The sequence below is a fragment of the Nyctereutes procyonoides genome, unplaced genomic scaffold (genome assembly GCF_905146905.1).
Source record: "Nyctereutes procyonoides isolate TBG_1078 unplaced genomic scaffold, NYPRO_anot_genome, whole genome shotgun sequence".
NCBI classification, from domain to species: Eukaryota; Metazoa; Chordata; class Mammalia; order Carnivora; family Canidae; genus Nyctereutes; species Nyctereutes procyonoides.
Window position 1 is genome coordinate 23,380,339 of NW_026575142.1, and position 17,482 is coordinate 23,397,820.

A 17,482-nucleotide genomic window follows, 5' to 3' on the forward strand; every position below is an offset into this window, starting at 1 on the left:
TGCCCAGTCTCTCTGCTTCTTAATAAAGTCTCCCTTAAACTTACATGTTACCACAGTAATCTGCAAATAACTATCATCTGCTCAGCAAATACTTATTGCATGTCTATGATCCTATGATAGTAGATTGGCTACTTTTCTAGGAATCTTGAAGAAATTGGAGACAGAAAGGAAATATTTTGAGGCCAGTTATTGTATTACAAAGGATAAGAGCATGGGGCATACTGTAGGGAGAAGTATGTATCATGGATAGCAAGTAGAGGGGATAAGGGTGTCAGCTGTTGGGCTGAGTTGGCTATAAAAGGTAACAACAAAACTAATGATGAATTGGCCTACTTTATACATTTTTCAAGAGTAATGATGAAGATACTTCTTTAATTTACAAACTATACTAAATAACTAAAATCAGGTTTTTAAAAAAGATTTATTTATTTGAGAAAGAGAAAGAAAGAGAGCTGGGGGGTCAGGCAGAGGGAGAGAACCCTCAAGCAGACCCCCTGCTGAGCACAGAGCCCAACCAGAGCCTCAATCCCAGAACCCTGAGATCACAACCTGAGCTGAAACCAAGAGCCAGATGCTTAACTGACTGAGCCATCCAGACACCCCTATAATGAGACTTTTAATTAGGCTTTTCAATACCTAGCGGTATTTCAGAATGATACTTTTCCAAAAGTGTATTGTGTAATGTAGTATGAGTATTAAAAACATTCAGCATCCATTTTTGTTTCTGGCAAAAAAAAAAAAGAAGAAAAATGCTTCCAGAGAAAAGAGTTCTTATATTCAAAGAAACTAATTTTGGAAGTTTCATCACATGAATATGAAAAAGAGAAAACTTTTTGGGATTTTTGACCCAAAATTAAATGGCAAATCCTAAAATCATTAAGCTAGAGGTCACTTTAATGAAAGATTATCCAGTACAATGTTTTTCAAACTAGGGTACCCTAGAGGTGACTGGGAGAGTTAGCCTAAGTTCAGAGACCCTCAAAAGTGGGCATCAAGACAGATTGATAAGACTCAGAGCCATCTACTCTACTGTAAAGAAGCATTAGCTCAATTGTATCACCTTACTAGTTGGAGTTTCATGTAATTTTTTCACAAATTTTAATGAGAATTGACTTAATTCATTTTTACATTTTCAGAAAGTGCTCTGGTAACCTCTACTTGAGTAGGTTCATTCATTCTATAAACATTTACTGAGAACCATCTATTGCCAACATGCTAGACACTGCATTTACAAAAATAGAGTAGGACAAGGACCTCGCTGTCTGGATCTTACAGTCTACAATAGACAGCATCAGATGAGCAGATAGAATACTGTCCAGTAAATGCTTTCATAGTGCCGTGCACAGGGGGACATGGAGCATGGGAGGGTTCCTGATCTATAAAGTGTTGGGTCCCAGTCCTATCAGACCCCATATAGCAAATATTTTATAAAGCCCCCTTTTATTATTGTTAAATACAAGTCATAAATAGTATTGTCTTTTATACACATAATTTAATAAATACAATATATAATACCCACTCTTAATATAAAGAAGAAATAAAAGAAATGTGTTCATAATAAAATACCCAGTTGAATATATAAATACTTCAGGCATGTCTATGTTAAATGACATAATGAAATTATCAGATGCTTATAACTACTTACAACGAGGAAGTCCATATTTGAATAAAAATTCAATATTAAACTGAATATTAGTTTATTTTATATTTTCATTTTAATACAAGCATTGAATTTATATATGTTCTTATATAGGTATATATGTGTATGCATACATATATGCAGGTAGATATGTATATATATGCATATATTAACATTCATATACCTAGAAATCTCATGATTGTGATAGCATAACAAATGTTGACTGACATAGCCATGCTATATACACACAGTGTGTCGTTGAAGATATAATTTTCTGAAACAGTAAACAATTCTTAGTGAAGGTCCAAACTAAACAAGTTAATTATCTCTCAGTTTACAAGGTAGCTAAATTTCTGCATATTTTAATGAATATTAAAATGTACAGAAGTGAACATCTGTTTATATGTAAAATCCAGCATTGAGGCTCAGTAAACAGATTTTTTTTTACCTATACAAATGACTGTGGAACATTGAAAGATTATATAGGACACCAATAATTTTTTTTGTTATTGGAGACTGTGCTGTGTATTATAGGACTTCTACTTACCTCACTCCACTGGGAAGTAAGGGAAAATTCAAGAAGATGGTGGCAAATACTGTAAAGACATAGAGTAGCATGAAGACTGGAAATAAGTCACTGGGTGTGTCAGTTCAGTATGTGTTGGTGACAGTTAGAACAGATATTGGCCACAGCCAAACTGAAGCGGCTGTGGAAATTAACAGGAAGCAAATAAAGCCCCTTCTTGCTAGAATCTTGGTAATAAAAGGAGGGGGTAACAGCAGCACTGGAAGGCGCACATGGTGAAGTAAAGGGTTATTGTTTTTGGTTTCGATTTTTCCCTTAAGAAGCCTGTGAGCTGTCAAGAAAAAGGCACATGGTGCTGAATGACTTCTTCGGTTGGCTGATTTGGATGAGGAGATTAGGAAAGATCTTTGGGGAGGTCCCATTTGAGTTGAGACTTGACCCAAAGAAACTAGCCCCATGAAAACACATGCAGAGCATTTCAAGCAAAAGAAAACACTGGTGAAAATGGCCCAATTGGGGAAGAAGCTTGGTGTGTTAGAACAAAAGGAAGGCCAGTGGCAACTAAGCTGAACCACAGTGAGTTGAGAGTTGAGTGCTAAGATATGAGGATTCAGAAACAGGAACCAAATCACGTGCAACAGTGACATTTGGGGGTTCATTCTGGCTGCACCAGAGCCTTCAGAGTGAGAACAACATGAGCTAATGGATGGTTTTAAAGACCTCATGGAAAAAAACAAAACAAAACACCTCATGGATGATGTCTGCAGATGGTTTAGTGGGGGTAGAAGCAGGGGAAAGACTTAGAACTTTGGCTGTAATGTAGCAGGGAAAAACAGCAATGGCTTGGACCACATGGTGGCAATAGAGGTGAGGAGAGAAAGATACATTTGGAATATAATAGAGGGCTTGTTGATGGATTAAATATTGTTGGAAGAGTAAAAAACAAAGCAAAATTAATGATGGTTGAAAGATTTTGTTGTTTCTTTCTTCATGTTTAAAATATTTTAGAGGATGGAGGTAGTGAAGTGACTTTTATAAGTGGCCACTCACTTATCCAGAGAGGAAAATCCTGGGGAGAAGAAGGTGCATTAGGAAAGAGAAATCCCTGTTTGGGTCAAATGAAGTTTGAGACGCCTGTCATCCTAGTAAAAATGGCATGTAGGCAAGTCAGGAACTAAGTGAGCAGCTAGAAAGATACATATGTGAGGATAAGAAAAAGAAGAGAAGGGCACCTGGTGGCTCAATCAGTTAAGTGTCTGCCTTTGGCTCAGGTCATGATCCCAGGGTCCTGGGATAGAACCCCACATTGGGCTCTCTGCTCAGCAAAGAGCCTGCTTCTCCCTCTCCTTCTGCTCCTCCCCTGCTTGTGCTCACTCTCTCTCACTCGCTCTTTCTGTCAAAAAAATGAATAAAATCTTTTTTAAAAAATGAGATCCATTAAATTATAAATTTGTTATAAACATGGCAAGGATTGGTTTAGGTCAGTGCTTCTCATGAGGACCATGCACCGATTTCAGTGTGGATCTTATAAAAGAATTTGGAGATTCATATTTGGTAGGTCTAAAGTAAAGCCTTCGAAACTGCATTTTTAAAAGTGGCAGGAATTTTTGCTGTTTAGACATTTAAGAACCAGTGGCCTTATCTGGGACAAAGAGGATATCCAGGAGAGGGCTTTCATATGTTCATAGATGAACATTTCTACAAAATAAAGACATAAATAATCAAGTGAAGCAGCGATTTTACTAAATATAAGGACAGTCATGATTTCATCATTGCTTAATTCTAGCTAAAGTATTAAAAAAATTTTCTATGCGTCATAGCATCTTGGGTGACCTTAGAGAAAACAATTTTGTCAATGTCAATTAACTAACTTTCTTGCCAATTTCTCTAAATGGTAAGCTACTGTAACATTTCAGTTTTATTTACATTCAAAGCTAAGGAAGGAAACCTATTCAAATTTTGGATCTATATTATTTTAGCTATAAAACATATATCCTAGCAATGCTGAGGATAGTTTGGCATATACATTTTTACTAAAGTATATATATGAGCAGAATTGCTCACTTTTTTCAAAACAATCAATTACATTTTTAGCTTAATGAATACAAATCTCCTAGTAATAACTAGAGGATCTTCTAAAAAAAAAATATGTTGAAGAAAGGAATAATGATAGGGGTGCCTGGGTGGCTCAGTCAGTTAAGCATCTATCTTTGGCTCAGGTCATGATCCCAGAGTCTGTGATTGGAGTCCTGCAACATTGGGCTCCCAGCTCAGTGGGAAGTCTGCTTCTCCCTCTCCCTCTGCCCCTGTCCACCCCCACCCCCGCCCATGCTCTCTCACTCTCAATCTCTCTCCCAAATAAATAAATAAAATATTTTTTTAAAAAAAGAAAGAAATACTGATAATAATTGGGCTTGCCTATTAGTATCATTAGTATCTTCCTGATATTAATGCCATCCAGACAGACCAAGGAAGGGAAAGATTCTTTATTTATTAATTTGTGCATCTTCAAATATCATGCCATTCATAGCAAATTATCTCAATATCATTGGTGCAAGAGAACAACATTATTGACCCAGTCTCCAAAAAGTCAACTTTTCATTATCTGCCTCAAGTTTTTCTCTATTTTGCTTATCTGTGGAAAATCTTACTTTTAAATATATCAACTGTTAGAATCTAGAGCATTCTTTTTAGCTATACACTTCATTAACCTCTTCCTCTCCTGAAAATTAGTGGGTTTTTTGGATTCATTACTTTTTTGTGAACCTCTTTCCATTCCCATTTTACTGTTATTTTCCATGAATCCTGAATACAGGCAAAGTCTTTGAAACCTAAGTATATAAAGTCTCTTTGAGGGCAAGTTTTAATAGAAGAGTTTCTGTTCACATTGATATGTTTGTTTCATTAATCTGTTAGATGCATGGATGATACAAGGGAAAACTTAGCAAGTATCTGTATAGAAATTCCAATCACCTTGTCAGAATTCTTTCTGAACCTGATCTCTACAGCAGTTGCCATTAGTTTGTTAGAAGTGAATTGCTAAAACATTAGACATAGTCATGTTCAAATTTAAATAACAAAATACATTTTGAAGAACTGCATGCATAATATATTTCTATCCATAAAGTCACTGTGTCTCTCTTTAGATAGTTCTTGGGAGTTAAGGCAGATGTCTCTATTGGCTTGTATTTGAGGCTGTTGTTCATGCCTCCAAAAATCTGTGGTATGACAAGTTAGAGACACAGGATCTCTGATGAAATCATTTTTGAGCCAAGAAAATATAAGAACATTCCATCAAAAGAATATGTTAAAAAAAAGAATATGTTTTGCATTAAGTTAATCATGTATTCATCATGTATATATGATCTATTGTCTACAATTCACTGGAGATGACATAAGTTTCAATTTTTTGTTAAATATTTCTCAAAAGTCAAATTCCTATTTTAAAAATACAATATCCATAATTTTTTATTTATTCATTGTAACATTTGCTTGCTACTAGGTAAAATCATTTGATGACCAGTTTTCAGTTTTCCATATTATTGTAACTAAAGAAAGGGGAAGTGAGTTGAAATTGCACCAAAATAGAATGTTAATTATAAACAAAATAAAAATAGAAGCATCTTGACAGTAAAGGTTGTTAAATATTGGATTTAGTTTCACAAGGAGGTTGTAAAATCTTGTGTTTAAAAGCCTCAGTTTGTGGAGGAATTTGTGAGGTTTGGTTTGAATAAAGAAAGGATAAGCTATGTGATTTCTTTAAAGTTTCTTGCATACTCAACATATTTTTTTTATTGTATCAGTGAATGTGTCCTTAGAAATATTGAAAAAAGTGTGACTCAAGCTGAACAAAAAACTCAAAACTAGTTTCAATATTATTAAGTTTTACTGGACAAGTTATACAAGCACTAGAGCTTAGAGGGAATTGAAATAAAATATAAAGCAAACCATGGATGTAGAACTATGAAATGAATTACTCACTAAGTGTTCCCATTTCTCCACTTGTACCCAAATATTTCTTGACAAACAGAACAGAATGATGGATTAGGCAGAAATTTCCAGTGATGATTCATTCTTTCAACCCTGTAAACAAAACCAAAGATCACATACTTGTATCTCCCCATTTATAAAAGAATAATTCTACCCACTTACTATAGGCAAAAGTGTTGGAGAGTAAACCTCTGAAATCAAGTATTTTAAATGTATGATTCTTGAAAATGCTTACTTAAAAATTATTTTGAAAAATTATTGAGAGCAAAATTTTTTTAAGATTTTGTTTATTCATTCATGATAGACATAGACATAGACATAGACATAGACATAGACATAGACATAGACAGAGAGAGAGAGAGGCAGAGACACAGGCAGAGGGAGAAGCAGGCTCCATGCAGGGAGCCCAACACGGGACTTGATCCCAGGACTCCAGGATCACACCCTGGGCCAAAGGCAGGTGCTGAACCGCTGAGCCACCCAGGGATCCCCAGATTTTTCTTATTGATGAAGCTTCCTCAGTTTAACTGTAGCCAAATTTACTCTTGAGAAGAGAATTGTTTGATAGAAGTAAGAAATCCCCTATTCTAATTTCAGGCTTTCTGAAAGAAATCCACTTACACTGAGAGAGGATATTATCTCATCTATTGTAAAATATCTAGAAAAAAAAATCACATAGTCTTCTTGAGTCCAGGTCTGGTTTCTAAACATGTTATAAAATTGCAGTTGTTTAGAGTATATATTTTTACAATAAAGTTCAGTTGAGAAAGTCATACTTAATAAAGGAAACTAACTTCTACTTCAGTATAAGAAACTATCCAGGGCTTTATTTTTTTTTAAGATTTTATTTATTTATTTATTTATTTATTTATTTATTTATTTATTTATGAGAGAGTGAGAAACCAGGGGAGATGCAGTGGGAGGGGGAGCAGAGAACAGGGAGCCTGACATGGGGCTCAATCCCAGGACTCCAAGATCACGACCTGAGCCAAAGGCAGACACCTAACCAACTGAGACATCCAGGCACCCCAAAGTATCTAGGACTTTAACAAACTATAGATATGGGTATATTTAAAAAAATTGAAATTGGATTATATGGTTCAGCCCCCCAGAAATTTCAATAATTTGAATTGCCAGGGAAGAGTCATTTTACACTTAAAAAGTTCTGACAAAATACATTAAAAATAAAAGTCCTAAATAAGTATATTTTCTTTACTGTGGCATTCAGACAAAAAGAGTTTACACTATCATTCAATCACAGGTAAAGGAGCTCAGGTCTGAAATGGCATAAGTACTGATGAGGTGAAACCATGGCTTATTCATTTTGTCTTTTTTGCTACAGTTAATGAGCAAAAACAAAAAACAAAGTACCTTGTTTCAATCTACTGTAAAGTAGCTCACCTCTTTCTCCATCTTATTTATTATCATGTTGTGTTTGTAGTTCATAATCACACATATTTCTTGTGAGCTCTTATGTTTTCTCAGTCTACCAAAAGTAACAATAGACATTACAATATTTTTCTAATGCGAATAAAAAGTTAAATAACATCTAAGGGAAAGTTTTATACCTCTACTATTTTTTAAATTGTTGCAATAAGCTTAAAGATACTTTTATTTTTATTTTCAAAAATTGGGGGAAAACCCCCCACAAAAATAGATTTACATACTATATGTGAGTACTACATGAAATTAGATAAAAGGTGAGAGAAACATACATGCTGAAAACATTCTACTTAGCCAAGTTCTGATGTTAACACAACTCTAAGGTAGTTGTTGGTCCCATTTTTCATTCACACATAATACAGAAAGGGTACATTGAACTAAACAATGAGGACTAACCATCTCCAACAAATCAAGAGGAGATTGATCATTCCTTAGGCTACTCTCTCTGAGATTGTAGTGCAATCGTATTTTTCCTTGTGTAATATGGGCAAAACACTTTAAATCTTTAAAGAGATATTTAAGGAAGAAGAAAAGAGTTACTGCGATCTTAAGTGTCATCTACAAGATATGCTGTATGCAACAGTAGCTAAGGAAGAATGCCCAGGTGTGTTCTCAGCATCTTGATAACAACAAAAATAAGATCCAGTCATTTGTTTCATTGTCAAACAAGATATGTAATTATGCTTGGGTACATGTTTATGGAATCACAAGAGAATGGCTTTGACTGCTGAAGCCAATTTTCACGCATCTTATGAAGCAACTGAAAGGTAAAACAACTGTTGAATAATTCTTGTCCTTTTTCTCTTTCTCTCCTTCCCTCCCTCTGTCGTTCTCTCCCTCTCCTCTTCCTCTCTCTCCCTCTCGCGCTACATCTGCAATTATTTTATATGAGTAATGTCAATTGGGTTGAGACTTCATCATGTGCCATATTTCTTAAGCTTTTTTTGTCCAGGAAAGATGTTATTTATGTGTCACTAAATAAATTATATTCATTTATCTGCTTAGAGAACTGTCACCTAGGTTTTACCTCATTTTGATATAATCCTAGAAGAAACATCAGATTTTTTTTTTTGAAAGGAAGGAAGAAGAAAGGAGGTGGCCTACACAGCAGATTGATTCCTTTTTTTTTTATAACATCATTTTTGCTTTACTGTCTTGGCAGCCAGAAGAGTCGTTAGTGCTTATTATCACAATATGTTATTAAAACATCTCATTTGTTTTGAAGCACTTCACTTCATTAACCAGATACCCTAGGGAATTTTCATTATATTTCATTTATTTTGAGGTTCAGAGAGAAATCTTCTTTCAAAGATAAGTTTTGAGCAATACTCTTCAAATAGTTCTGATTTTTCAGTATAAGTAAATAGGTAACAGAGCTGGGGGGGGGGGGAAATAAACACACAGACTGAAGCTGTGAAGTGTAGAAAGAGACACATTGAACCCAGGTGATTCCTGTACTGAACTCCAAGCAGTCAATGCCTCTAGACGATGCTCTTGTCTTTAAAATTCCTGCCATTCCCTGAGGAGGCCAAAAGGCCGGTGTTGGAATGCCTCCAATTAGAATTCTAGATATCAAAGTAATGCATTTGGAAAACGTGTAAGTTCTATGGATCTATTTCACCGTATAATGTTTCTGCTTACTGACGGAAACTAAAGCATATGGGATATTTAATGCAAAAAGCTACTATTTATGGCTTATCTACAACCTTGTGAGGAGGCATTATTATGCCCATTTCCAGATGAAAAATGTGAAGTTTAGAGATTAAATAAGCAATTTGTCCAAGATGACAGACTAATATGGATACAGAATCCATACATTCATTTGTTTGTCCAAAGCCCTAACATAGAACTGATCAGCTAAAACAGACGTATGAAAAGATGCTCTGCATCACCACTCATCATCAGGGAAATACAAATCAAAATTACGATGAGATACCATCTCACACCTGTCAGAATGGCTAAAATTAACAACACAGGAAACAACAGATGTTGTCAAGGATGCACAGAAAGGGGAACCCCTTACATGGTTGGTGGGAATGAAAACTGGTATAGCCACTCTGGAAGACAATATGGAGATTCTTCAAAAAGTTAAAAATAGAGCTACCCTACACCCCAACAACTGCATTACTAGGTACCAACCCAAAGGATACAAAAATATTGATTTGAAAGGGCACATGCACTCTGATGGCTATAACATTATCAACAATAGCCAACTTATGGAAAGAGCCCAAATGCCTATCAACTGACGAATGGATAAAGATGAAGTGTTACATATATATAACATATATATTACTCAGCCATCATTAAGAGTGAAATCTTGCCCTTTGCAACAGTGTGGGTGAAGCTAGAGTGTATTATGCTAAGAAGAAGTCAGTCAAAGAAAGATAAATACCATATGATTTCAATCATATGTGCAATTTAAGAAGCAAAACAGGTGAACATAGAGAGAGGAAGTAAAAAAAAGAGAGAGGAAACCATAGGAGACTATTAACTATGGAGAACAAACTGAGGGGTGCTGGAGGGGTGGTGGGTGAAGGGATGCACTAAGTGGGTGATGAGGATTAAGGAGGGTACTTGTGATGAGCACTGGGTGTTATATGTAAGTAATGAATCACTAAATTCTGCTCCTGAAACCTACACTCTATGTTAACTAACTAAAATGCAAATAAAATAATTTGAAACAACAACAACAAAAAACAACTAACTTTGAAAAAAAAAGCTAATTAGTTAAAATGTTGATAATTCAAATAGTGGAATGTTGACCTTCTTCCAGAGAACTACCTAACATAAACTCTCCATTTATTCATTGTGAAAAGATACACTCTTTATATTTGTGAATAAAAAAAATACTGCTTTCCTTATTCCACCTTCAAAATTAATAACAACATTGGAAACAAGGAAGACTCTCCCCTCCTCACATTTTATAATGAGTAAAGACCAGATCTCAAATGTGATAAGCACATCCCAACTACATAATCTCCTCTAACCTCTAGAAGATTCCAGTACAAACTGAAAAGAATTCAGAGACCGAAGGATCTCCCCTTCTTTTAGTGACCACTCTAGCACACACACAAAAAAGGAACTGCAAGACTTATTATAGAATACTAATGAAACTATATTTCTTAATATTTAGTGGTTTTTTTTTACCACCAAGTCAATATGAACAGATAGAGGGTGATAGCTCTGACATGTGCTATTTCTTTAATTAAAATATAAGTGTTCTCAATACAGTTGGATGTACTCTGCAAAATAAACACCAACAATGAACACATAAAATGACTCAATAATTGATTGGTAAACACCATGTAACTATGGAATAATTATATGCCCTGTGAATTATATAGTACTTATAGCTGACATTATTTAGGAAACCTAAGAAATGAACTTGTAATTTGTACTTACCAGATTTCAAATTCAAACAACCAGTTAAATATCCTGTTATTATATAGAAGTGTCCTATCATTAGATACCTGGTCAGTAATAATCATACAATTAGTTACACATCACAACCCAATGAAAAGTGCATAATATCATTGGGACATCAAGAAACAATTCATCAGTTTAGCACATTGAGAAAGGAAAAATGAATTTAAATATAGCGTGTAAAGCATGCATACAATCATCCAGTAAGTCTCCCAATTATCTGTTTGCCGGGCTCTTCTCATTATGTGGGTACGTCTCAACTCTAATGTCAGCTCCTCAGCAAGATCATCTTTATCATATTTGGCCTTTTTTTCTAGAGTCACTGCCATCCTGACTATGCCCTAAACATCCTCTATCACACCGCTCTGTTTTATTATCATTACCACATTTTTCAGTCTCTGAAATGAGTTTATTGTCTGTTTCTTTAAAAAAAAAAATCTATCAATCCCTTAAAGACAGTGGATCTTGTTTCTCTTCATTAAAGAAGGCGTTTTATCTAGTAAGAAAATGTTTCTTTCTGTTATAAAAGTGATGTCTGCTTGCTCAACACTATAATCCCAGTGGTGGCATTTGGTAGGCACACCAGTAACACACAAGGATGTTTACTGGTGAATGAATGATTTACTGAGTATTCATTATCTTCAAGGCACTTGGTTAGAACATAAAGCTAGACAGATGGAGTCTGTCCCATGGGTCTTGCATGTCAAGATAGTGAATTAATGTACCACACACTTTCAAAGTATTTTCCAAGGCAGATGTAAAATTAAAAAAAAAAAACTAACCTTAATACTTAATCCAAATCTGCATTTATCCTCATTGCTACCATATTGTTTTAACCTGTTTCCTCCTACTTTGCTTCACAGGAACACACACGGAATTGTTTGCCAACTGTTTCTGACCATACACATTTATTTCCACAGACAACAACATTAATCGGTCTTCTGAAGACAGCTCGACTCCTTCGTCTTGTGCGAGTGGCCAGGAAACTTGATCGATATTCAGAATATGGAGCTGCTGTTCTAATGCTCTTAATGTGCATATTTGCCCTGATAGCTCACTGGCTGGCTTGCATTTGGTATGCAATTGGAAATGTAGAAAGGCCCTACCTGACTGACAAAATTGGATGGTTGGATTCGTTGGGACAACAAATTGGGAAACGTTACAATGACAGTGACTCAAGTTCTGGACCATCCATTAAAGACAAATACGTCACAGCACTTTATTTTACCTTCAGCAGTTTAACCAGTGTAGGATTTGGGAACGTGTCTCCTAACACCAATTCGGAGAAAATCTTTTCAATCTGTGTCATGTTGATCGGCTGTAAGTAGATTTCTCTTTTGTTTTCTATTAGGGTAAAATATCTTAAAATTGGTATCTGTAGAACATTCAGAATCAGGCAAAGAAAAAAATGTAGAAAACTGGAGAGATCATGGAATTACATATATGGGTATTATATTCTATCAAACCTAATTCTCTCTGTGAGGGGAGATACCAAAAGGACTTTTAGCACCTCAGAAAAACTACAAATATAAAACTGGAGTTACATGGATTTTAGAATGCCAGAATTGAGACTTGCAGTTCACTATTGCTGCTGTAAAAGTGTCTGCAATTTGTTACCAATGGTTATTTTCTGTTTTAAGCTGAGACCGAATTAGAATGGGAAAGATTAGTTTACATTACTAGATAAATAGAAATATATATATTTCTTAATAGAAAAATATATTTCTATATAAAAATATAGAAGTAATAAATACATATATTTCTTATATATATCTGTATTTACAGACAGATATATACACAGATAAATATATATATGTATTTTTCACCACTTACTTATTGCTTAAAAATTCCTTTCCCTATGACATTATGCCAAAGCTTAAGTGATTGCTCTTTACCTTGTAATGTGGTGATGACATGAGCATCATTAAGAGGTATATTTTTTGGAATAAGAAACAAAAAATTCTGCATTAACCTAAAGATGTTTTAATGTTTTTAAAAATCATACTATAGAGTCACTAAAGATAACTTCTGTGATACTGAGCAGCAATTCACAAAAGCATAATGAAATTTTAAAGCTTAGAAAAGGGCATTATCCCTAGATGGTGTACAAATCTGAAAATAGATCCAGAGTTGATTTTAAATGTTAACATATTGATTAATGAAGTGTACTTAGATAAGTTTTATTTGTGAAATTTAAATCAATTCACCCTGTTTATTGTTCATTGTATTTAAAATTTACTTTTCTTATATATATCTTAGTATTTTTATTTAGGTAAGATTTATATAGGTAAATAGCATTATATTCAAATAACCCTTAAGATATTCTAGATTCAGGCTAAGTCTGGGCTATAAACACAGAAGTAGCCTTGCACCCAGAAGGAAATGGAAGAGGGACCTACTAGGAAACAGAAAAACTCATTCTAGGAAGACCGACTATCTCAAACAGTGCCAACCACTCTATGACTACAGCTGCTAGTAAATACCTTGCAGTGATTATCAATTTTAGTGAAGTAACAAAAGAAATTTTTAAAAGTTTGTTCCTAATTATTTAAACATATGTATAGAAAAAATATGCATATATGCTTTTAATGAATAAAACAGAACCTGCATATTGAAACAGAATTTGCAAGAGTTTTCTAACCTGCTCACCACTTAGAAATCCTCATCAATTGTGAGGATTACATTAAAAACAATACTGTTCATCATGTGAATTATTTTAAATCAAAGAAAACTCAGTTCTTTATTTGGTCTATATCCAGTCTCTAATCCCTAAATCATGATAATTGGCAGTGTTTTCTCCTTCCTTCTTTCTTCCTTCCATTTCTCCTCCTTCCCTTCTTTCTTAAATATAGCACAAGGCTATTTCTTTTGTTTCTTTAAGGAAAATACTTGTTTTCTACAGATATTTTTCATCTTTTAGAAAAAGAGAAGACACTCTAGTTAATTGAGTAGAGTAAGATACAACCACATTCCACATAATATACTTTATTTGAATAATAGACTTGGTTCTATAACTTTCAAAAGGGAATTATGTAGAGCTCCATGTCACATAAGAAAAAAATTAAACGTATTCCTAGAGAGTTCTATCATGACCTATTATGCTAAAATAAAGAAGAAAAGTCAAATTACAACTCAAAACTTAATAATAAAAATGCCCCAAAATGCACAAAGCCATTTGATGTATATGGATGCATCTAACGTGGTATTTCCATTGAGATCCAACTGTGTTAGAAAATGATTTGGTTATTTTTGTTTAGTTATATTTATACACTAAGTACATACTCCTTAGATCTGAGTGATCTGTTTTAAGCCAAAAATAAAATACAATATCTAAAAATATAATGTAAAATAGTGTCTATATACTAATACTAGGTATAGTTTATATCATCTAGTTATCATGTTGAACTCTCTCATCATCCCTAAACTTCTTTAAAACCAATCTTCATTCTAAAATAAAACTTTGAAGCCAAATAGAAAAAAAGATCAATCTATCATCTCTCTTACAATATAACTCAAGAAAACTAAAAATCAAACATTAAAAGATACCATCTAACTAAATGGAAACAACTCAAATGTCTGTAGATGCGTTTTATTTTTTTAATAAATTATTATTTAATAAATAAATAGTGATGTAATGTAATGTATGGTAACTACAGTTAATAATACTGTATTGTATATTTGAAAGTTGCTAAAAGAGTAAATCTTAAAAGTTCTCATCTCAAGAAAAAAATATCCTGTGCCTCTGTGGTAATGGAAATTAACTATACTTATTATGATTACTACATTTCTGACTGTATACAAATATCAAATCACCATGTTGTACTTCCAAAGTTAATATAATTTTGTATGTCAATTATATCTTAATAAAACAAATAAAAGCCCAGAACCAGAATTGACAGAAATTATGAAACTAACAGATAATATCTAGCACTTTAACAAATGTGTATATGGACTCCCAGAAAATGGGGAAGGAACTTAGAAAAAGAAATTTTAATGGCTGAAATCTTTCCAAAATTGATAAAAAAGCTGTAAACCACAGATCCAAGAAGCTTAGTGAATCCCAAACATGCTAAAAACACACACACAAACACACACACACACACACAAGCACACCATACTTAAATTACTGAAAACTAGTGATAAGGAGAAAAAGTCTTAAAAGTAACTGGAAGGGAAAAAAATAGGATACATCATGTACAGAGGGAAAGCATCAGGTAGAAAACATACTTCTTATTAGAATCAATGCAAACCATTAAGACAATGTAATAAAATCATTAAAGTGCTAAAGAAAAAACAAAATCTGCCAACACAGAAATATTGGTTCAATTAATCTCTCCTTTGAAAGTGACAAACAAAACCTGACATAATTCATCATGAGCAAAGTACAAGAAATTAGAAAGCTCTCCAGGTAAATAGAAAATATTATTAAGATGAAAATTTGGATCTAGAAAAACAAATGAAGAACACTAGAAAAAAAAAAGAAAAAAGAAGAACACTAGAAAAGGTTAATATGTAGGTAAATTTAAAAGATATTTTCTAATTTTTAAATGTCTTCAAAAATAATTTTTAAAGCAAAAATTAGGAGAATATATTTTAAATATTATAACATATGTAGAATTTAAAATGTGACAATAATAGTACAAAACAGGAAGGGAGAATGAAAGTATATTTAAGTAAGAATTATAAAATCTTATATAAGATTCCTACATTAAACATGAAGAGGTATTTTCTTATTATTATTATTATTTAAGGTACAGAGTGATAAATTAAAAATGCATACTGTAACTCCTACAGCACAGTTAACAAGCCAATAGAGAAGATGAAATAGAATAATAAAAATGATAAAACCAAAAAATAGAAAATAAGAGAAATGGAACACATAGAAAACAAACAGCAAGATGGTAGATTTAACACAAGCCACAGTAACAATTCCATTAAATGTAAGTGAGCTAAACTCTCATTAAACTTCCAGAATTGTCAGACTATTTTTTTAAAAGGCTCAATCATATGCTATCTAAAGAAACACACTTAAAATATAAAGACATAGGTAAAAGAAAAAGATGGAAAAAGATGTATATACAATCACTAATTATGAGAAAATGTGAGGAGCAGTATTGATTTCAAAGAAGGCTTAAAAACAAAGACTATTACCAGAGACAAAGTAGACACCACAGTCCTAAGCGTGTAGATACCCAATTACAAAGCAATTACATTAAACAAAAACTGATAGAACCTAATGGAGAAATAGACAAATTCACAAGACAAATCTACAGTTACAATTAGCAATTAACACTCTTCCCTCTGTGTTTTGTAGAATAAGTAGACAGAAAATCAGAAAATGTATAAAAGATTTGAAAAATACTATCAATTAACATGACATTGGCAATTCTAGAATACCAGCAGAATACACATTCTTTTCTAGGGTATGTGGGACATTCAGCACGATAGACCATCTGCTGGACTACAAATCAAATCCTCAAGACAGGTCGTATGCTGAACCAAAAAGAAATTTTAGCAAATTTAAAAGTACTGAATCATACAGAGTATGTCTCTAACCACAAGAGAAACTGGAAATTATCCTGAGAGGGAGAGAAAAGGAGAGAGAGAGGAAAAAAAAAAAAAAAAGGAAAGGAAAGTCAAAAAGGAAAAGAAAGGAAAGAAAATAAAGAAGAGAAGAAGAGAAACGAAAGAAAAGAGTGATATGTATTTGGAATGAAAGTAGGTGGCACACTTCCAAATAACCTATGGTTCAAAGAAGAAAATCACTTGGAAAATTAGAAAATAGTTTAACTGAACGAAAATGAAAGAAAAATGTGCCAAAATGTGCAAGAGACAGCTAAAGAGAGAAATGTGTAGTTTTAAGTATTTTTTTAAAGATTTTTTTAATAAATTAATTTTTATTGGTGTTCAATTTACCAACATACAGAATAACACCCAGTGCTCATCCCGTCAAGTGTCCCCCTCCGTGCCCGTCACCCATTCACCCCCACCCCCTGCCCTCTTCCCCTTCCACCACCCCTAGTTCATTTCCCAGAGTTAGAAGTCTTTATGTTCTGTCTCCCTTTCTGATATTTCCCACACATTTCTTATTTATTCATGAGAGACACGAGAGAGGCAGAGACAGAAGCAGGCTCCCTGCAGGGAGCCCGATCCCAGGACCCCGGGATCATGCCCTGAGCCGAAGGCAGATGCTCAACCAATGAGCCACCCAGGCGTTCCATTTTAGGGATAAGTATTTTTATTTAGGATTTTTCAAAGATTTTATTTATTTATTCATGAGAGACAGAGAGAGAATGAGAGAGAGAGAAAGAGAGAGGCAGAGACACAGGCAGAGGGAGAAGCAGGTTCCATGCAGGGAGCCTGATGTGGGACTGGATCAGGGGTCTCCAGGATCACGCCCTGGGCCAAAGGTGGCGCTAAACCGCTGAGACACTAGGGCTGCCCAGTATTTTTATTTAAAA

General features: G+C 33.9%; 1 protein-coding gene across 1 annotated transcript in view; it reads left to right on the forward strand.

The window, feature by feature from the left end:
* The window catches only part of KCNH7 (potassium voltage-gated channel subfamily H member 7), a 486,463-nt gene that overhangs the window by 410,091 nt on the left and 58,890 nt on the right, over positions 1 to 17,482 (forward strand). The window contains exon 8 of the mRNA XM_055307883.1: positions 11,942 to 12,341. Coding sequence (XP_055163858.1) covers positions 11,942 to 12,341 — 400 coding nt within the window. The remainder of the gene's footprint in view (positions 1 to 11,941; positions 12,342 to 17,482) is intronic.